Raw genomic sequence first — 21,762 nt, forward strand, 5'->3', positions numbered from 1 at the left:
ATGATGGATGGATGCATTTTTACAGGGTTCAAAATCTCAAGGGCTACTCACTCCCATTATAAAGCTGGGAAGAGCCAGGATATTTTTTTAATATAGCCTGTGTTTGGCTGAAAGAAGAAAGTCATATACACATATGATGGCTTGAGGGTGAGTAACTAACCCTATAAAACTCTGCTATTCTGGCTGTTTTACACAGAAGAGTTAGACCAGGAATTCACAGAAAGCACAGAGTATATCTGTTGGTATCTGAATGAACCTCACCCTCTCTCTTTGGCATCTATGTCATGAACAAGCTCATCCCTCTTGTTGACTAAAGACACCAGCTCCTGCAACAACAGCTGCTCTCTGGTTTTATGAGCCTGGGTTTTCTTCCATTCTTCAAAAGAAAGACAAAAAATATGGATAATGAAGATATTTAGCCTCATGCTACTGATGAAACTACTTTATGAGTGGCAAAACATCTTTAATATGTATAAAAACATGCAGATGCGTATATTCTCGGTCGGTCACAGTGATTTTGCCAAGTAAGACATGTTCCTACAACATATTTAGTTGATCCTGGAACAACATTCCTGCCTGAAAATGTAGTCCTAATCCTATCCATACCTAAAATCATATGGAAATGATAGGCGAATATGTAGAAGCACCTAACCCTGGTTGTAAGCCTAAACTTGACAGAAACTGTAAACTTGTTCCTTAAATCTGATTGGTTGTTTGGAATGATGTCCAGGATCAAAAAAGATGTTGTACTCGGTGAAATCACATTCACCAATTATTGAGATATAGTTCTCCATTTTACCTTCCACAGCCATTAGATCTTGCAGTTCTTTCTTCAGCAGCTCAAACCTCCTCTCCAAATCTTGCTCTTCTTGTCTGTCACACAGAAGGAATGATAAATGTTCAAATGATTCCTTAGAGGCCATCATCTAAATGAGTAAAGTGGAACACACAAAGTAACTGAGAATAAGTGTGAAAAGACATACAGTAACTGTAGTTGGTCTTGTCTCCTGATCAAAGCGTTCTTCTTGTTGACCAGTGTAAACCACTCCTGGATGAGTATCTCTTCTTCTACACGATCACTACCTGTAAGTGCATGAATGATAAAAGCATTTAAATTGATAGCAAAGCTAAATTTTCAGCATCTTAACTCCAGTCTTCAGAAATCATACTAATATGCTGATTTGGAGCTCAGAAAAACGTTTCTTCTTGTTATCAATGTTGAAAACAATTGTGCAAAAAAAACAGAAATCATTACTCTCACGTTTTATCAATTTTTCATCCATGCTGAAATAAATATTAATTTCTTAAAAAAAAGAAAAAAAAGAAAGAAAAAAGACTGACCCCAAACTTTTGAACAGTAGTGTACACTACCTTTCAAAGGTTTGTGGTCTATTTAACAACAAATCCTTGGTGTATATATAATATAATACAGTGTAATAATATACACACACACACAAACATACACAGTATGATTTATGTTTTTTTTTTTTTTAAGTTATACAGTTTTTGAGCTTTGATTTGTTGCTTGGTAAAAATAGGCACTCTAACTACTGTACTGTCTGACTTACCAGATTCCATAAGTCTTCTGAGTTTCTTCTCCACAACGTCTGCTCTGCGATCTATCTGCCTCTGTTCAGCCTCCAGCGCCTGCATCTCACCAAGTACATACTGACTGATATCCTGCAAATAGAAATGCACATCATAAAGTCTCAAACCCATGTATATGTATTTGCAACTTTTTTAAATACTGGTTTGGAGCTAACATGTATAAACCAAACTATGTAAGACTTGGCAATATTTCAACTGATGTTAATCATCAAGTCACAAATAGAAAATCAATGAATGACCTGCTTGTCTCCTGCAGTGGCCTCTTCAACAATTTCTACATTTCCAATACAAGCAAGACAGAAGAACACAATCAACAACATTTCACAATAGTTTACAATACAAAAACAGAATTTTGTTCATAAATTATTACACTCTGCAGAAAACATGTTCAGCCTAGGTTATTAATTTGACAGTGTAAAAAAGTCTTTGAAAGGTGTGTTCTGAGTTAAATCTTACGTGACTCTGAACCTCCTCTGGCTGCCTCGGTTTCTGCTTGGACTGATGCAGTCTGGGTAAAAACATCATAATGTACAGCAGCTCAGTAATATAATACCGTTTATACAGATTAACCAGTAATATGATCATTGAAAAATAATTACTCACAAAGACGAAAAAAATATATAGTACGCTATACATAATACAACCCAGCTTCAAAAACAATATATCTCTCATATTATTACAATTTAAAAGAAATGTTTTCTATTTCAGTAACTTTTGAAATGTAATTTATTCCTGTGATGTCAAAGCTGAATTTTCAGCATCATTACTCCAGTCTTTAGCATCACACGATCATTCAGAAATCATTCTAATAGGCTGATTTGATGATTTGTGGAGAAGCATGTGAGGTTTGCCATCATAGGATTAGATTACATTTTAAAATATATTAAAATAGAAAACATTTATTTAAATATTTTTTATATATCATATTTTTCATGATATTGTTTTGTATTTTTGATCAAATAAATGCAGTCTTGGTGAGCATAAAAGACATTTTAAAAAAAAGTCTTATTTATTTATCTCAAACGTTTGACTAGTAGAGTATGTTTTTAATGTTTTACCTCTGTACTGCTCTGCTGTTCGTGTGGTTCGGGCTCATCCAGTGACTCTCCCCGCAGCTTCGATCTGCGTTTTTTTACCAGATCTGCATCCTTGACGTGAGAAAAAGCTTTTGAGGCGTGAGTTCTGGGTGGTGCCACTGGAGGCTGTGCAGACCCTGAACCTCCAGCCTGGCTCAGGCCCTGCGTTCGCTTCATTCTTGGAGGTGGAACCATAGCACCGGCCTTTCCCTCCCTTTCAGGGAAGCTTCCGTTGGTCTCTAGAGTGAGTCCGCTGCTCTGAAGCCTTTCGGCACAGTAGCGAGCGGCGGCTTCGGGATCGGCTTCCTCCCTCTTTTCACCAACAGCATAACTGGACTCGCTGCTGTTCTTCTCGATCTGAATGACACTGAGCTCCTGGCCCATGAAACAGGTGCGGATCTGGTTGAGATACGTCATCACGATGAGCCTGTCGGGAACTGCCAGCAGCACCATGTCAGTGGGCTCTATCAGCCTGGAGATGCCCAGTTCAGCAAAGCCATCAAACGCCTATGAATAGAAAAATCTTTATTTTTTACCATTTCCTGATCACAAGGAGAAAAAAAAAGTTATTATCCAACATTAAAAGGGGTGGATCACCTTCTTGTTGTTGCGTTTAATGTCATACGGATCCAGCATTTCATAATTCCTAAAGACAAAATAGCAAACATACATGATATTGAATAAGATGGAGTTGATCAAATATACATAACTCATTTAACATTTATGCCTTCTTCCACATTAAAACACCCACACTTTATCTGGATGGAAGTGATGCAGGATGGCACAGAAAGCAAGGCCGTTTCTCCACGAGGTGCTGAAGTTTGTTATTCGAACACCCTTGTAATCTTGTGTGACCTTTTGGCACCATTCCAACAGAGACTGGCTTGAATTCACCAAGGTTGTAATCTGGATTTGAACACAGGACAAATTAACCACCTGCTCATTAATATCACAATGGTAACAATCAACCTAATAAAAAAGCAGTAGATCCAACAACCTCTATTTCACTGGTCGGCGATGTGTGAGCTGTGAAACTTTCCTGAAGGTCCATGGCATCTGCTGCAGCTCTACGTTTATTACGAACAGGCACTGTGGGCTCAGTATTGGCCTCTCCTGAAACCTCAAGCTGATTGGCTGATTGGCTGACGTCTTCTGGAAAAGAGGCACTTAAACGTTTCTTCACGCGAGGCATTGGAACAGGAAAACTTGAGGAATCTTCAGCTGCTTCTTGTCTAGATAAAAGAAACAAAAGAAATATTAAACAAAACTGCTGATTTCTACATCTAAATAAACCAATATTGTAAAAGCTATTCAACACATGTAAAAACATCTCTTTCAAGCATAAAAATAAGTTCAGAATTAGTTTCACAAAGCATGACATCAAAATTAAACAAACAAGCACCAATGTCTTCATCTTTATCATACATTCATTTATTTTATTTACATTTTGCAATTTTTTCATAAAGACAGTTTAACTTAAAGGTCAAACCCTTAATGACTAAATTAACCATACATTGGCATTGTTTTTGAAAACCCAACATTGAGGAAGCAACATTATTGGTCAAAAGACAGGGCAACTCTAGTGACCAGTTACAGCACTTATAGAAAATAAAAATGTGCATGTGTAATGTCTACAAATGGGACCACAGTCGGTCCAACAAAACTTACCCAGACACATCTAAGACAACGCCTGAGTCATCTAAAGTGTCAGTGCTCAAATCAACCTCATTATCTCCAGAATGTACAGCAACCTTTTCTTCCTCAACACTTTGATCTTTTTCAATTTGTTGCTCTTTCACAGGAGACTTCTCCCCATTTTCCTCACAATGTTCAACAAGTGGAGCACCAGTCTTGTGTATTTCACTGTTAACTGTCACATCAGGAACTATCTGTCCAGTGAGGTCTAAATCGGACTCCTTTTTGTTTATCTCTAGTTCTTTTGCAATTGTAGTGGTTGAATCCTCAAGGCTGTTTATCCCTGATTCTGCCCTCACCTGCATGGGCACTTCGACGGAACATTGTTTATTGTCTGAGAGAGGAAAGACTTCTACGTTAAGAGAATCTACAGGAGCAGGTGGACAAGTCAAGGGATCAGTGAGATCATCTGGAAATGAGCAACTTAGACGTTTCTTTACACGTGGCACTGGGACTGGGAGAGTTGAATCTTGATGGGCTTCTGTTTGGAGAACAATGTTGTCTGTATCTGCTTGAGACACAAGGGTGGATGAAGGAGCTGGGAGATCATCTGAAAAAGAACCACTGAGACGTTTCTTTGAACGTGGCACTGGGACTGGCAGAGTTGAATCTTGATGGTCTTTTGTTTGGAGAGCAATGTTGTCTGTATCTGCTTGAGACACAAGGGTGGATGAAGGGGCTAGGAGATCATCTGAAAAAGAACCACTGAGACGTTTCTTTGAACGTGGCACTGGGACTGGCAGAGTTGAATCTTGATGGTCTTCTGTTTGGAGAGCAATATTGTCTGAATCTGCTTGAGACACAAGGGTGGATGAAGGAGCTGGGAGATCATCTGGAAAAGAACCACTGAGACGTTTCTTTGAACGTGGAACTGGGACTGGCAGAGTTGAATCTTGATGGTCTTCTGTTTGGAGAGCAATGTTGTCTGAATCTGCTTGAGACACAAGGGTGGGTGAAGGGGCTGGGAGATCATCTGGAAAAGAACCACTGAGACGTTTCTTTGAACGTGGAACTGGGACTGGCAGAGTTGAATCTTGATGGTCTTCTGTTTGGAGAGCAATGTTGTCTGAATCTGCTTGAGACACAAGGGTGGGTGAAGGGGCTGGGAGATCATCTGGAAAAGAACCACTGAGACGTTTCTTTGAACGTGGAACTGGGACTGGCAGAGTTGAATCTTGATGGTCTTCTGTTTGGAGAGCAATGTTGTCTGAATCTGCTTGAGACACAAGGGTGGATGAAGGAGCTGGGAGATCATCTGGAAAAGAACCACTGAGACGTTTCTTTGAACGTGGAACTGGGACTGGCAGAGTTGAATCTTGATGGTCTTCTGTTTGGAGAGCAATGTTGTCTGAATCTGCTTGAGACACAAGGGTGGATGAAGGGGCTGGGAGATCATCTGGAAAAGAACCACTGAGACGTTTCTTTGAACGTGGAACTGGGACTGGCAGAGTTGAATCTTGATGGTCTTCTGTTTGGAGAGCAATGTTGTCTGAATCTGCTTGAGACACAAGGGTGGATGAAGGGGCTGGGAGATCATCTGAAAAAGAACCACTGAGACGTTTCTTTGAACGTGGCACTGGGACTGGCAGAGTTGAATCTTGATGGTCTTTTGTTTGGAGAACAATGTTGTCTGAATCTGCTTGAGACACAAGGGTGGATGAAGGAGCTGGGAGATCATCTGGAAAAGAACCACTGAGACGTTTCTTTGAACGTGGCACTGGGACTGGCAGACTTGAATCCTGTTGGTCTTCTGTTTGAAGAGCAATGTTATCTGAATCTGCTTCAGAAGGAGGTGTGGATGAAGGGAAGGGAAGATCATCTGTAAAAGAACTACTGAGACGTTTCTTCACACGTGGCATTGGAACTGGAATATCAATGCATTTGATTCGAATTTTCACTTCAGACATCTCAGGAACATTCAAATCAAGCTGTACCTGATCTTTCATGTTCAGTTCATTACCAGCTTGGGTCTTTCTTGTCTCTTCAGACTGAGACATATTGCTGATGACAGAAGACAACATGCTCTTTATTTCAAACTCTTCATTGGCATCATTTATGCTGGTTTGAGGAGCACACAATTGTGTGACTTTTGGAGGCAATAGGGGAACATTTTCTCCATTGTTGCTATGACATGATGCTATAATTTCTTGGGGTGTGGGCTTCTCTTTGGGTGCTGGTGAACAAATCTCAATTTTGGATACCTTTAACTCATTTTCAGCTGCTTCTTTCACTGAAGTGTCATCAGGAAAATAAGCACTTTCGCATTTCTTGGTTCGTGACAACGGGACAGGTACATGTGTTTCTAAAGATGTACCTTCATCTGCCGTAGCTGAAGAACATTGGATGGTGGTGAGGGCTGTACCTGGCTGTACATTGTGTGAAGTACTCTGAGAATTATGTCCAGTTTGTTTTATGACACAGATGTCGTCACTTTGAGCATTTGGTTCAGCTGGATTGGAAACTGGTGTTGATAACAGAATGTTCTCTTGAAGAATATCCTGCCTCTTGCTCCTTGGTGGCAAAGGTTCTTCTGAAGTTGAAACATCAGTCTGTTCTGCAACAGTCTTTGGGTTAATAGAATTTTTTAAAAACGGTAAAGACATAGGTGTTTTTTCTTCATCCAGCAATTCGTCTGGAAGAGAGACTTCGTGCACAATATGATGTTGTGGCCTTAAGGACAAAAATACAGTATCACTACATTTATTTTTGTTTTGAGATCAGTAATGAATACTGCTTTCCAATGACACACTTATAAACCACAGCCAACTGATACATACTTTATCAAGCAACATTACCACAGCTTAAAGTACAGCCATCAGAAATGGCATACCTTTGCAACATGCAACGAGTAAATTAAAGTCACAACAGTTGCAGATTTTGTAATAATAGCACAGATATCACAATCTTAGCTAAACAAACAAATGTCTTTAAGGGTGCAGTGTATTATTTGTTGTTGTTGTTCTAAAATACTTTCTCTTCCCAGTTATATGTGCAGATATAACAGCAAGTAAAAACTGTGGCTCTTTCAAAATAGTTCCTGTCTGCCAATGGCATGATTTAGAGGCTGACAACTCGTTTGGCCACAATCATTATTTTTCCAATTCCATTGTGTGCCACTAGGGGCATTAAAATGACACAGTGCACCTTTAGGGCAAAAAGCAGAATTCAACACATGGACAATTTTTCTTTTTAATTACAGCCATTTCACTGCAAAATGTGTGCAAATGTGAGGAGGAAAACGCTAAAATAAAAAAATAAAAATAGTATAGCCATGCTGCTGTTTGGAGGGCTCTGTCATTGTTGGGATGCAACACTCTTGATGAACTCACCCCTCCTCTTGAAATATTGTGGTTGACACCTCATCCCTCAATGCCTCAAACATTTTACTTTCTGTCACAATCGCATCATTACAGGTTTCCTCTTGAACATAAGTTGTACCCTCTTGTATCAATGAGTCGGCACGTGTGTTATCCTCCTCTTCTTTAGTTATCTCATGAAGGTCAGCCTCCGTCAAGGGGGGCCACTTCCTCATTAGGCAAAATTCTTCATCTTCAACAAACCAGCTTTCAGATTCTTTTGATGACAGTGATGTTTCTGAACAACCACTAACCAAACGCCACATGTAGGGTTCAGCAGAATCAAACACCTCAGGCTCTGCTGCCTCCAATGAATGATAACATCCACTAGCTATGCGAGTCCCACTGCCCTCGGGATCCACAGAGGATGAAAGGCTGTTGAGAGGATCTAAAGCGTCCGTTACCGATCCAGAGCTAGAGGGCTGCAATATTGCTGCAACGGTCTCATAACTAAAAGAAAGCAACACTTAAAATGTTAAAAGTAAAAAAAAAAAAAAGGTTTTCCAAACAATAAAATGCAAAATATGATATTACTATAAATGAAAATAAATTGCTCTAACAAAAGAAAACATTTGTATATGGTTAGGAGTCATTTTATTGATTTCTCATTACATTTATATCAATCTTACAAAACTTAAAAAAAACAAAAAAACATTGACCTACATAGATTTTAAGTGTTTTTCTCCAACAAAAATCCAACCCAACATGCTCAATGTTTTCACTCAGTTATGTTATTCGATCTTACCCTCTGTGAAAGACATCAACTATACTCTGAACAAGACCAGAAGATTCTTCTTTCTCTGTGGAAGAATCATCTGCCTCCAAAACCTCCCATCCTAACATTTGAGCAGTCTCTCCTGGCTCTGCGGTATCATGGGTTTTACTAGTGGAATGCTCCCCGACATGTTGCTCCTCTAGAAGAAACTTCTCCTGATGGTTTTCAATACTGATACAGAATAGTTCACGAGTTAAAAGTGAAGTCTGCAAGGGTCTGTGATGCAATTCACATGCACCATGCGTATCTCTCATGTACACACAAAAAATGTTAGGGTACAACATACAGTGAGATGATATAATAGTGTTAGTGAAGAAAGTCATATATTAGTCAGTTAATTCAAATCATGTTGAGGCATGTTTTATTGGATTATTTTGAATGACACAATGGGTGTTGTCTTTACATGAACAAGCTTACATACAGCTCCCATAAAGCCAAAACAATGTCAAGAAAATATAATATAAGTAAAATAACTACTAAAAGAAATGTGGTCTGCATTTACGTAAAGCAAATCAAACAATCTATTTCAAATGCAGCAACAGAACATGCTATGTAACTCACCCTTCAACCAAGGGCATCTTGTGAAAACTTCCTATTTCTTAAACAAAAAATACATTTAAAAAAATCTTAACATTTCTGAGAATACATTTTGTTCAATGTTCAAGCCTCACTCTAATGTTGGGTATCTTACCAGTTCCTGTTATGTCCAGTGATTGGCTCCTTTCTGATTCTATGTATTGAGTAAATTTGGCCTCAAATTCAATGTGTTCTTGTGGTAGACTTGATGGACAAATTGCAAATGTAGAAGCATGTGGGAAATCAGGAAGCCTTGCTTCAACAGGAGAACATGACACTTCAGTGGCCAGGTTATTGAAACCTATTTCATCATTTGCAGAGAATGAAGCTTCTGAAGAAGATGGCAAGACAAATGGCATCACATGCTCTTCTTTTTTTAGCCTTTCTGCGCATGGAAAACCATAATTGCTGGCCTTATCAGGGCAGGTAGGAGTAAGCAAGAACATAGTTTTTGAATACTCTTCATAATCCTTTGTACAACTTAAAAAAAAACCTGGTCTTTCTTTAAGAGGTTTGACCCATATGGGCTTCTGAGCAGACCATATCCTTTCTTGAGACTCTTCTATGGGCATAGGTTTTACTGTAGGAACACCTACGATACAAGAAAGCATTGGACAAGAATGCAAAATGCTGACTATGTCTGGTTCTTTACTGAGATATAAGCCCTCCACTTTAACCTGAGGAAGAGAGGGAAAACCAGGTATGCATGCTTCTCTCGGGCAGGTGGGCACTAGTGTAAACATCCTCTGCAAAATATATTTGTCTATTTCTTCATATGGAGTTGCTAAATTAAACTGGAAAAGCAGTTCTGATCTGGTTCTCAATGGCCTCTCCAACAAGGGTGTTTCATCAGCAAACCATGCTCCTGTGTTTATTCTCTCATTTGATGAGAATCCCATGATTCTTGAAGCCTTCGGAACACACTGATGAAGATGAACCATATAGGGAGGAAGTGTAGCTTTGCGCTTAGGTGCATATGGAAATCCTGGTATTCTTGCCTTTGATGGACAGGTTGGAGCCAATGCAAACATTATTTTAGGTAATTCACTGAGCCAATCTACTCTGTCAACAAGAACAACAGGTTGTTTTTTAAAAGATGCATTGCACAATGTTTTCTTGTCAATAGACCAATCTAAATGCTCTCTTTTAGAAGAAAATCCAATAACATTTGACTTCTCCGGGCAAGCTGGAAGCATGCAAAGCATTATTGGTTCGGGCACAGATGGAAAACCTGGAATACAGACAACTGATGGACATGTAGGTGCCAGAGCATACATTCTATGACCATTTTCTTTGCATTTGTCCATGTCCAAAACAACAGGGAGTTTCTTTAATTGACTTGACCACAAAATGACTGTACTCATAGGCCAATTGGACGTCTTTGGGATCCGGATGCTCGGACAACCAGCTATATTTGAAACCTTTGGGCAAGAGGGACAAATTGTTTGCATGTTCGGCTCCATCTGTGACTTAGGATGTGGTCTAGATGGAAAGCCAGGAATACATGATGCTTGTGGGCATGTTGGTGCCAGAGCTATAATCTGAGAGTCTTTTTCATCTGTACTGGGATCAATAATACCAGTCTGTCTATCTTTGAGTAAATTGCTAAAGATTATTGATTGATCACTAATGCACTCCTTGCTTTCAAGGACCCTTAGAGATGGACATCCAGGGATTCTAGAAAGCACCGGACAGGATGGGAGAAGCTCCAACATATTTGGCTCAATTTGGGTTTCAGGGGTAGAATCTGGAATTTGTGCAGCATTTTCAGAAATGAAGTTTAATATCTCATTTGCAGGCTTGGAATCGTCCCTTTGTTTAGAATCAGCAACTGTAGACTCTTGAATGTCTAATTTATCACACGATTGAGTAATTATTTCTTCACTGTTTGGTGCAGATGGGAAATCAGGATTAAGTGTTGAAGATGGAATTGAGGCCACCATCATTACAGGGATCTCTAAATACTCAAATGGGCTATCGGTGTCTAAAACTTGCTTTGGCTCAGGAAGTTCTTCCAATAATGATGTTTCAATGCTCAGCCACTCCTCGTGATCCTTTTCTTCTGGAACCGGGGTCTGTGAAGATGTGTCAACAACAAAGGATGTTTCTGGGCAAGATGGACACAGGGCCTCTGTGAGTCTTTTAGCAGATGCAAAGCCAGGAATTCTTGCTTCATTTGGACATGTGGACGTCAGGGACACCATTTTTGCCTCAAAGGGGGATTTGTCCAAATATGGCATAAACAAAATATTTTTGGTTGATCTACATGGCTCATCCCAAATTATACTTAAATCAGTTGGCCAATTGATTAGGTCTGTTTTGCATATGCTTGGCAGTGCTGTAGATGGACATCCAAAAACTCTTGAGAACAGTGGACATGATGGGAGAAGATCTACCATGTTTGGTACACACTCTTGTTGCAGTCCTGTAGGTCGATCTTTTGCTGTAGAAGGGACCAGACTATTGTGATCTTCTTTAGTCTCTTCTTCTTTCTGTAAAGCGTCAACAAACTGTTCTGTTCTGTCTTGTGCTTCCCATAATATATCTTCAACCACGTCCACGTTTTCAGTCAGAGTGTCTCCGTAGTTTTCAGAAGGTGGAATCTGAGCACTTATGCTTTGACAGCTGAGAAAAATAAGCATATAATCAGATGTCATATGACAATACAAGACAATTTGACTGCATGCATCATTCCATTTGCTGGCAGCCAATTAACTGTTTCAATGAACGTGTCCTCCTGAACACTTCATGAACTAACTGATGGGCTTGACAACTACAGCAGGCCTAAACTGTCTTCACTACACATCGTTTGCTGTGCCTAGTTTTCACACCATAATGCATTTATCATTTTAAAGGCATGGTTGACCCAAAAATGAAAGGGTCGACTATGTAGGGTCTACTGACTAAATAAGAAATTCATACAGGTTTGGAAAAGCATTTTTCCTTTTGGGGTGAACTATGCCTTTAAGAGAACAGTGGATAAATGTTATGCAGAAAGAAAAATTCTGATGCAATTAGGGCAAGGCAAAGCAATAAATTAACACTTTATCTTATGTTTCCTTGCAAAACTCACCTCTGCTCAACAGTCAGTAATAGTGGCATGTCTGGTATGGAGTGCCACATTCTGAAATGCATTTTCCTAGAAACAAGTGTCAAAGTATTTCATGCACTATCCACTGATAAGCAATACAAAATGAACTTCTGAACTTCTGAACTTACCCCCTCTCCAGAATTCCCTTTTGTCCTTCCTCACACCTTGCCCAAAAGTTCACATTCTCCTTGGTCTCCTCTAATGCAAAACTACTGCCAGACTGTTTTGCACTGGACAGGTCCATTTCAATTTCTGCTGGACCAAGCAGAGTTGAAGTTTCTTGTTTATGGCAAACATCTTCTATTGACGCTTGGCTATTATTTGTCTGAGATTCAAAATATGTGGATGGAAAGCCAGGGACACTGGACTGCTTTGCACAGGATGTCAGCATCTTGGCCATGTCTTCTACGTCTGAATTCAGGTGACTTTCATATGTTTGATTCAAGTTTATTAAGGAAGAACATATCATATCAGACTCATTCTTTGAGGTCCTCCTGTACAGTTGCTTTGCATCCACAGGCCATACACTTGAATCCATTGCTTCATTTCCAAAATCAACAGATGGCATACCTAATACTTTTGTAAAATGTGAACAAGATGGCATGAGGGAAACCATATCTGGTGCCTTCTTCTCAGTTTTTAGTCTTGGGGCAGATGGGAAGCCGGGTAATTTAGCACTGGTAGCACAAGTTGGGCGCAAAGCTACCATATCCCTAATGATAGCTTTATCATTCATTTCTCTGTACTGAGGTGGAACGGCTTGCATGGACTGACATTTTCTGCTTAATTGTTTAACCCATAATGGCCTTTCATTTTCAGGCCACTGTAATTCCACTTCAGATATTACACTTGACAGCATCCCAGGCACATTTGAAAATGTTGGGCAAGAAGGGAAAAGATAAAGCATTAGTTTGGGCTTTGGTGCAGATGGAAAGCCAGGAACACTTGCTTTCACTGGACAACTTGGCAAAATAGCATACATTTCTTCAAAACTCTCTTTGTTCTGATAATAAATGTTTAACCTGTCAGATGAGAACATTGGCGAACACCTTCTCACAAAAAAGGCTTTCTCCTTCTCCTTAAAAGGCCAATTATTTACCATAGCCTCATCAATTTTGCTTGGGTCTAAAGAGGGGAAGCCTGGAGTGTTAGCTGTCTGAGGGCATGTTGACAGAGTACCAGACGTTATTTGTGTTTTAGGCATGAGCCACGGTGCAGAAGGAAATCCAGGTGTTCTTGCTTTTCTAGGGCAAGATGGTATCAATGACAGCATATTGTTAAAAATAGATTTGTTTTCTGTAACTTCATACTGAGCTGGATATGGACAGATTAAATGACATGGCTGAGATGTTAGTGTCTTCATCCAAAATGGGTTAATGTCCTTTGGCCACTCCTTAAGTGAATCTGATGTGCTTGGAAGAATTTGTATAGTTGATATTCCAAATACACAAGAGGCTGTTGGACATGAAGGTAGGAGTTTTGTCATACAGAATGTAGTGTCTTGTTTTCGTTTTGGTGCAGATGGAAAACCAGGAGTCCTCGCTTTTCTTGGGCAAGATGGTACTAAGCTCACTATCCCGGTTAACTGGTCCTCTTTCAATATGTTTACAACTTGAGGCAAACTGGACTGGTTCTTTTGTGCTATTATCAGAGATGTTTCATTGTTGGATGGCCATTGTTGGATAATATTTTGACTACCAAGATCTTTTGTAGACGGAAATCCAGCAATGCAGGAAACTTTAGGACAACATGGTGAAATCCTGACCATACTTGGTGTAACTGGTTTTGGAGCAGATGGAAATCCTGAAATCGTGGGTGCTTCAGCACAAGATGACCTCAATGCAACCATATTTCTTGCAGTTTCAAAATCCACCTTCATTGAAAATGCTGGCAAAATCGGTTCCTTACTTTTCTTAAAATAAAATACAAAATTCTCTTTAGGCCAGATTTTATCTGTGCAAGTGATTGGATATCTTGAAGGAAAACCTGGAACTACAGAGACATCTGGACATAATGGTAGAAGACTGACCATATTGTAAGGCAAAGATGGGAATCCAGGGATGCTGGCAGTTCTTGGGCAAGTTAAATGTAGTAATATCATATTTTCCACAGGGATCCGGTCATACAATGAGCAATCCATATCTTGAATACATTTAGCTGGTTTCTCTTTTTGAATGTACTCTTTCAGTATCTTCACAGACCCTTCCCAAGGCCACTTAGTGTCTTGAAAGTTAATAGATGGCATCCCAGGTACAAAAGCAGTTTTCGGACAGGCTGGAAGAAGATACATCATGCTGGAAACAGATGGAGAACTGTCGACATTAGCCTCTTCTCCTTCATGTGCTTTCTTGCAGACGGGGAGAACACTGAATTCCTGGTTCATTCTAGGTAGTCCATCTACAAATAAGTCTCCTTTTTGATTTTCAACTGTATTATCAGCCAATATGGATGGTGACCAAGGAGAATGTGATACTTTTGGGCAAGAGGGCAGCAAAGCGGCCATGCTTTTTGCGCTGAGGGACAGGGACATTAGAACAGAGATCAGAGGGAGGATGTAAAATGGATTTATGAATAATAATAAGCGAATGGACCGCAACACATACAGTATATGCCTTTTATATTAATATAGCATAATAAGCATCAAATGTAACACAGTAACTATATGCTAGCAAATTTGACGGACGCATGCAGAACATACTTACCCTTCATCAATTTGATCTGACTGGGACATTTCTGGATTTGAGAGCAGCTGTGGCACAGATTCTTCTTTCTCTTGTATTTCCGCTGATTGAAAGCTACTTCGAAACGGCTCTGTTTTGCCTTTACAAGGAATCATCTTGTCTTCTGTCTGCTCATGTGCAGCTGAGAGTAAAACGGCCAGCTCAGCAGAGCTCTGTGAAATCTCTGACTGATTGATCTGGACCTTAGTTAATGGGGCGGTGAATGTAGGGGCTGCAGCAGGTTCTGGGACAGTTTCGAGGGCTTCAGTAGTGGATACTCTATCGGTTTCAGACAGTTCTGGTTTTGGCAGCTCAAAATGTGGGACATCAGTGACATTGGGTGACATATGGTCAGTGGGCAGCAGAGAGGTCATACTCTCTGGTCTAAGAAGAAAACACATCAGAACTGATGAGATGTGCTGAGATGATACCAAGGAAAAGTTTAAATTATACTGCATGGCATCACCTTAAACCAATGTCAATTGCATTTCTCTGAATGAATAGTGTTAATGAAACACCATGCTAAAATGCAAAGTCATTTTAAACCAATTTTAAACAACAATTGTTTCATGCCCCGCTTGGTATGAAGTTAAAAATGCTCATTCATTATTTTTTCCTCCATTCATCACAGTGTGCCAACTTGTGTTTTAACATGCAGACTAATACAAAAAGCAAATTAAGGGACTTTAACCCTGAATTTACACCAAAGAAACCCAATGGCCTCAAAATGTCAATAACCATTTCTATGAAATTCAAAACTGGTTTGTTGCTTTAGTCACCTTGTGGGTAGTTTTATTTTTTTTAAACTAAATTTATATCATTTTGGTTTTAATGCAGGGTTAAAGTCCTCACAAATGTAAGTGATCATAAAAAATTATGCAATACAGGAAAATCCATTCAGGATAATAAATAAAAAAAATTAAATCAATAAATCAATAAATCAATAAAATAAAGAATTGAATGAAATGAAATAAAACAAAACAAAACAAAATAATAGAAAAATAAAGAATGAAATAAAATACAATAAAATAAAATACAATATTAATAAGAAAATAATAAGAAAATAAAATAAAAAATATAAAGTAAAATAAAGAATGAAATAAAATACCAAAAAATAAGAAAATAAAATAAAAATTATAAAGTAAAATAAAGAATGAAATGAAATACACAAAAATAAAAAAATTAAATAAAATAATAATAAAATAAAATAAAAAATATAAAGTAAAATAAAGAATGAAATTAAATGAAATACAATAAAATAAGAAAATAAGATATATAAAATAAAGAATGAAATTAAATAATAAAATAAATAATAATATTTAAATAAAATAATAATATAAAAAATACATTAGGTTGTTATTTTTGCATCCAAAATTTCAACAAAAATGTAAAAAAATAAATAAAGTCACAATAAAGTCATCCATAGTAGTAAATGCAACACTAAAGTATTCCAGGTATTGATACCAAATTGTCAGTGCATTGCTGCTGTCAACAAACAACTTCACTCCATCAATGCACTTGCTATTGACATCAACCAATTTTCTGCATATTACTCACCCTCTTGCAGGCCGTACAACCTCAAGTCCAAAAACAGGCCGTTGCTTGTCCATAGAGTTGTTTGGTCTTTGGCTGGCTATACTGATGACTCCGGCTCTGCGAGGGTGAGGTTCATGGTACTGAGGAACGTCTGAAGGTTTTGCGCTTGCATCCTCATCAGCTGCAGAGATATTCACAGAGATCACAAAATAATTACTAATATGTCAAGGGAGATTTATTTTATTTATTTATTTAGAAATGTATAAACAATAAGCAATAGCAATAAGAGAAGCTGTAGTGAATACTCACCAGTACACACAGTATTGGGATATTCCTCTTCTGGTAGTACACTTAAATGTCTGTGTGTCTCTGAAATATAATATATATATATTATAATATACAGTATCATTTGTTATATCTTTTACAATATATTAAGCGCAAAAGATGAGGCATCATTCAACAAGCATTCTACTGATGCATTATCTTTTCCATCTGCTAAAGTTAACACAGCACACAATATGGAATTGAAAGCTCAAGTTTGTTAAGGTTCACATCTGCTTGCAAGATCAGCATTTAAAATTAAAATAAAAATCCAAATCATACAAATTACATGTTCTTCATTTATCAAGTTATCATGTGAACCATGCATCTGTTATATGTTCAAATATTTGGGGTCAGTAAGATTTCTTTAAAGACAATACTTTTATTCAGCAAGAATGCTGAATAAAGAAATGTATAATTTTACAAAACATTTCTATTTCAAATCAATTCTGTTATTTTGATCTTTCTTTTCAGCATATTAGAATTATTTCTGAAGGATCATGTGACGCTGAAGACTGGAGTAATGATACTGAAAATTCAGCTTTGCCATAACAGCAATAAATTACTTTTTGCAGAAAAACTGTTTTTTTTTTTTAAATCATGTAATCTTTCACAATATTACTGTTTGCACTGTATTTTTTAATCAAAGAAATGCAGCCCTGGCGAACATAAAAACCAACCAACCCCAAACTTTTGGACAGTAGGGTGTTACTAAGTAGGGTTTTTTTTTCATGTGTCCTCCAGGGGGCATAACTTCATGTAATTTAAGACTAATTGCATACTAGTCATCTGATTGTTATTAATAACCCAGTTTCATTTCTCTTTTCGTACTATTGAAACTTCTGTACGTTTATGAGAAATGCAACACTAGTACCAGTAATACTCAAAAACTAGAATAAAACTTAAAATAACTATTGTTTAACTGAATGTTGCTAGTATCAAAAACATTGTAACAGTCAGAAATACTGACTGTTTTAGCAGTTTTATAGTTATGATGGATGTATGCAATCCACTGGTAAGAAAGGAATGTGTGGCCCTTCTGACCCTGTGCTGTTATGCAAGCAATGTTGGAGTGTAATCTAAAACAGATCTCACTAGCTCAAGCCATGTTTCAATCTGTCGATCAATGTAAAACACACAACGACTATATGAACACACACATATAAAAGGTTCAGACCAACATATGTACCTGTGAGTGAGTCAGAGGAAGGGATTGAAATGGAGGCAATAACAGGGGTTACAGTGGATGTTTGGGTGTAAATGTGGGGGTCAGGGATCATGGAAGAGGGTGAAGGAAGAATGAAAGGAGAGGTTGGGGCATCTACAGGAGAAGGGGCTATTGGCCTGCGCACATTAGGTCTAAACACTGTGGGCACAACCTGATGTCTCCATTCGGACGTCTGGACCTCTGGGAGAGGCTCTGAGGTTGGCAATGACCAGATGAGAAAGGAAGATGATAGAAAGGGAGAGAATGATTACAAAGGAAGAATGGAGAAGGAGGAGATGAGTGCAGAGAGGAAACCAATTAAAGGGTTTGGGTTCACCCAAAAACTGTCTTTTAACTTTTTTTCAGGCTCACATGGAAGTAAAATAATGACAAATGAACACAAAAGCTGCTGGTGAGGCTGACTAACAGCAGATGGAGATTATGCATCTGTACTCTACGGCTATTCCTACAGTTCCCAGATGTGCAACGATGAATATCTACTGAATCTGTGGAAACAATTTCGTTAAAGGTGCTCTAAGCGATGTCACGTGTTTTTTAGGCCAAAATTTTTTTGTCACATACAGCAAACATCTCCTCACTATCCGCTAGCTGCCTGTCCCCTGAACACACTGTAAAAAAACGCGGTCTCTGTAGACAGCCCAGGGTCCACAAACAGCAAGAAAAACAAACTGGCCCAGCCTGGACCACGAAACATAAACAGTGTTCCAGCCAATAACCAACAAGAATGGTTTGGGGGTGGGGGATGGGGGGTTAGTGCGCGTGCACATGAAGGGGGGTGTGGAGAGTGGAGGAGAGAGATGCATGAAGAGGGAAGTTAGCTAGAGGAGAGATGTCCTAGACAACGGCAACGACTAACGTTGTAAATGTATATTCTTGAGAATTTTGATATGGCCGACATACGACCAAAGAGACGACGTTCCGATGAACAAATAACAAAGAATAGGGAAAAGGAGAAGGAACGCGCGAAGTCCCGAATTTACATCGGAAAAGCGTTCAAAAGGCGGCGAGAACTCCGCCGGCAGAAGGGCTTCCAATCCGACATTCAGGTGGCTCTGTTTTTGCTGGACAGGTGGGGAAATTCAGTTTGGTTTTTCTAAATGGTTCATGACTGTTTCAGGAAGCACGGGAGGGAGGGGGAGGGGAAGGGATGAGGAGGAGGAAGGGTCGAGCTAGCCTCCGTTTAGTTTGACAATACTTTGAACGTCAACAAGAAGTGACTTCACCCAACATCGCTTAGAGCACCAAAATTGCAATTTTTGAAAATGCAATGCATTAAATTAGGGTTATTATAGTTAACTAAAACCATTAAAATAAAACCATTTATTGTGTTACTTGAAATAAAATAAATGTTAACTGAAATAAAATATAAACAACGTAAACTTATTTTATTTCAGCTATGTGCCAAAGCAAATTTTCTCATTTTAATTTAGTTTAACAATGTAATAAAATAACTAAAACTGAAATAAAAATAAATACAAACCGCATATACATTAAAAATAATAATAATTAAAATGGCAAACAAATAAATTACTAATACTTTGACATTAAAATGAAAACAGAAAATACAAAATTGAAAACTAACAAACTATAATGAAAAAAAAAATAGTAACTCAAAGATAATAAAATATAACTGATTAAAATTCAAGCACTGTTAATGCAATGTATTGTTGTTGTTTTTAAATGCGATTCAGAATACTTTTTTTGTTTTAAAGGCATTTGTCATAATTTTACTGCCATAATTTTCATTTTTGAATAAACTATTCCTTTAAAAATATGAACTATGGATGACTCAGACAGTGAGGATTAGAGCTTTCACAATATTCATGCTCCATTGAAAGGGCATCCGAAACCCTTTCACAATGCAGATGAATGTTTTCATCTTAAACTCAACAGATGAAAACTGATCATTTCATTAGTTTAACACATGCAAACGAGTTTAGAACAGTCGTCCTAGAGTCTTTGTTTGTTCTCTACCTGAGTCAGAGACAACAGACGCTGTGACCACAGGACCAACATCAGGAGAGGAGCATAGAGGAGCACCAGAAACAGCGAGATGAGGAGAAACACAGGGATAAGGGGTGGACCGAGAACCAGATGAGGCAGCAGGAGCAATAGAGAGAGAAAACAATGATGCTGAAGGAGGAGCGAGGATGGCGGCGGACATGGTTTGAGAGCCAGAAGTAGAGACAGACTCGGCACTGAGCATCTCAGTGGAAGGAGCTACACTGGGAGACGTTACACCAGGATTGGGAGTAATAGCAGAAACGTCCATTGGTTGAGGAAGCACATGGGATGAAGACAATGCAGGAAGTGAGGACTTAATCGAGTTTGGATGACGCTGCGGGTTAATATGTTCTGCAGAGGTGAAGGGAGCAGGACACAGAGAAGGGTGCAGCTTGGGAGACCTCCACTCTTTTTGCCAAGATGCTGGTGTTGATCATGGCAAATAACAGAGGTTGATGAATGACAGAGTGCATGTATAAACAGACAGGGATACAAGGGGCAAAAGAGGGAGAAGAAAGAAAAAAGACATTTATAATGTTACCAAAGATTTCTACAAATCTTTCTTACAGTTTCCACAAAAATATTACGCATTCATAATAATTTCAACATTGATAATAATAAAAGGAAATGTAACTTGAGAAAAAATAGCATATTAGAATGATTTCTGAAGGATCATGTGACACTGAAGACTGGAGAAATTAAGCTGAAAATTCAGCTTTGTTATCACAGGAATAAATGGAATTTTGAATTCTATTCTAATTCTATTTTTAAAATAAAAATAGAATAACAATAGAGTTTTTTCTATTTCATAATATTACCGTTTTTACGGCATTTTTTTATCAAATAAATCAGGCATGTTGAACAAGAGAGACTCTTTCAAAAACATAAATCTTACCAAAAATTTGAACGGTAGTGTATCTGGTCAAATTTGATTCAAGTTTTAGGGAGTATCCAAGCCTTAAAGCTAACAGACATGGACTAAAAGCCATGAATCTCTTATTTTGAATTCATGGTCCTAACAGCGAATATGCATCTTTTTAGAAATATTTTTTTAGAATGCTAGGTACTAAATATGAAAAGTGTGGGTTCAAAACAAACTTTAAAATCAAATTCCATCTCATTTAAAAATGGTGTTAAGTCTGAACATCTGCCCATGTACCTGACTCAGTGGCAGAGGGCATGCTCGAGGGCTTTGTGAGGGCGGAGCCTGGCTCAGCCAATGAGGCGCGGTAGATTTTTGAGGCCCGTGGTGCAGGTTGAGCCATTGAACCATGAGGGGAGGAGCCAAAATCAAAGGAGGAGGGTTCAAAAACAGAAGGGGAGGAGCGAGAAGAGGGGAAGCTGTGAGGTCTCGAGGTCTTGCTACGAGCAGCAGATAAAGTGGCTAAATCAGGGGAGAAAAATACGGGACAGAAAGGAGAAGAATGAAGAAAACAAAATCAAATGGAAGTGCAAATAAGCAAAAATACGTTACACAGTTAAAGGCACAGTCTGTAAGTTTCGCCACTAGAGGTCGATTATTCAAAACAGTAACAAAGGCGTAGCTTGATGACGCCATGAATGAGTGTGGAACAGAGCATGTGAGCGGAGTGGAGCGGGAGCGAGAGCGGGCGGATCTTGGACAGAGCGCAGAGCGGCATTTTTAAAAGGACGGAGCGTCGCCTTATTTCCCGCTCCAATTTCGCTCCAATTTCGCTCAGCTCACACCACGAGTCTGAAGCATGCTCAGTGAAACCTAAACCAGGATCCATCTGTCTTGCATAGTCATCAACAGTA

The 21,762-nt window shown here is 38.6% G+C and overlaps 1 protein-coding gene across 6 annotated transcripts in view; it reads right to left on the reverse strand.

Annotated features, from left to right (window-relative positions):
* Nucleotides 1–21,762, reverse strand: part of ehbp1l1a (EH domain binding protein 1-like 1a) — a 44,505-nt gene that overhangs the window by 1,379 nt on the left and 21,364 nt on the right. For 2 of the 6 annotated variants that reach the window (XM_084108061.1, XM_084108060.1), the window contains 20 exons: nt 16,743–16,802; nt 16,455–16,614; nt 14,880–15,281; nt 12,306–14,690; nt 12,160–12,225; nt 9,202–11,711; nt 9,072–9,108; nt 8,481–8,681; nt 7,709–8,185; nt 4,353–7,049; nt 3,682–3,916; nt 3,436–3,590; nt 3,282–3,330; nt 2,667–3,191; nt 2,065–2,116; nt 1,848–1,882; nt 1,569–1,680; nt 984–1,083; nt 800–873; nt 262–376 (listed from right to left, as the gene is read on the reverse strand). In XM_084108061.1, coding sequence (XP_083964187.1) covers nt 262–376; nt 800–873; nt 984–1,083; nt 1,569–1,680; nt 1,848–1,882; nt 2,065–2,116; nt 2,667–3,191; nt 3,282–3,330; nt 3,436–3,590; nt 3,682–3,916; nt 4,353–7,049; nt 7,709–8,185; nt 8,481–8,681; nt 9,072–9,108; nt 9,202–11,711; nt 12,160–12,225; nt 12,306–14,690; nt 14,880–15,281; nt 16,455–16,614; nt 16,743–16,802 — 10,447 coding nt within the window. Of the gene's footprint in view, nt 1–261; nt 377–799; nt 874–983; nt 1,084–1,568; nt 1,681–1,847; nt 1,883–2,064; nt 2,117–2,666; nt 3,192–3,281; nt 3,331–3,435; nt 3,591–3,681; nt 3,917–4,352; nt 7,050–7,708; nt 8,186–8,480; nt 8,682–9,071; nt 9,109–9,201; nt 11,712–12,159; nt 12,226–12,305; nt 14,691–14,879; nt 15,282–16,454; nt 16,615–16,742; nt 16,803–17,943; nt 18,175–19,956; nt 20,410–21,145; nt 21,371–21,762 lie in introns of all 6 variants that reach the window. The other 4 variants (XM_084108057.1, XM_084108059.1, XM_084108058.1 and 1 more) reach the window with 4 other exon arrangements.

This window comes from Abramis brama, assembly GCF_963993115.1.
Source record: "Abramis brama genome assembly, chromosome: 3".
In the NCBI taxonomy this organism is placed as follows: Eukaryota; Metazoa; Chordata; class Actinopteri; order Cypriniformes; family Leuciscidae; genus Abramis; species Abramis brama.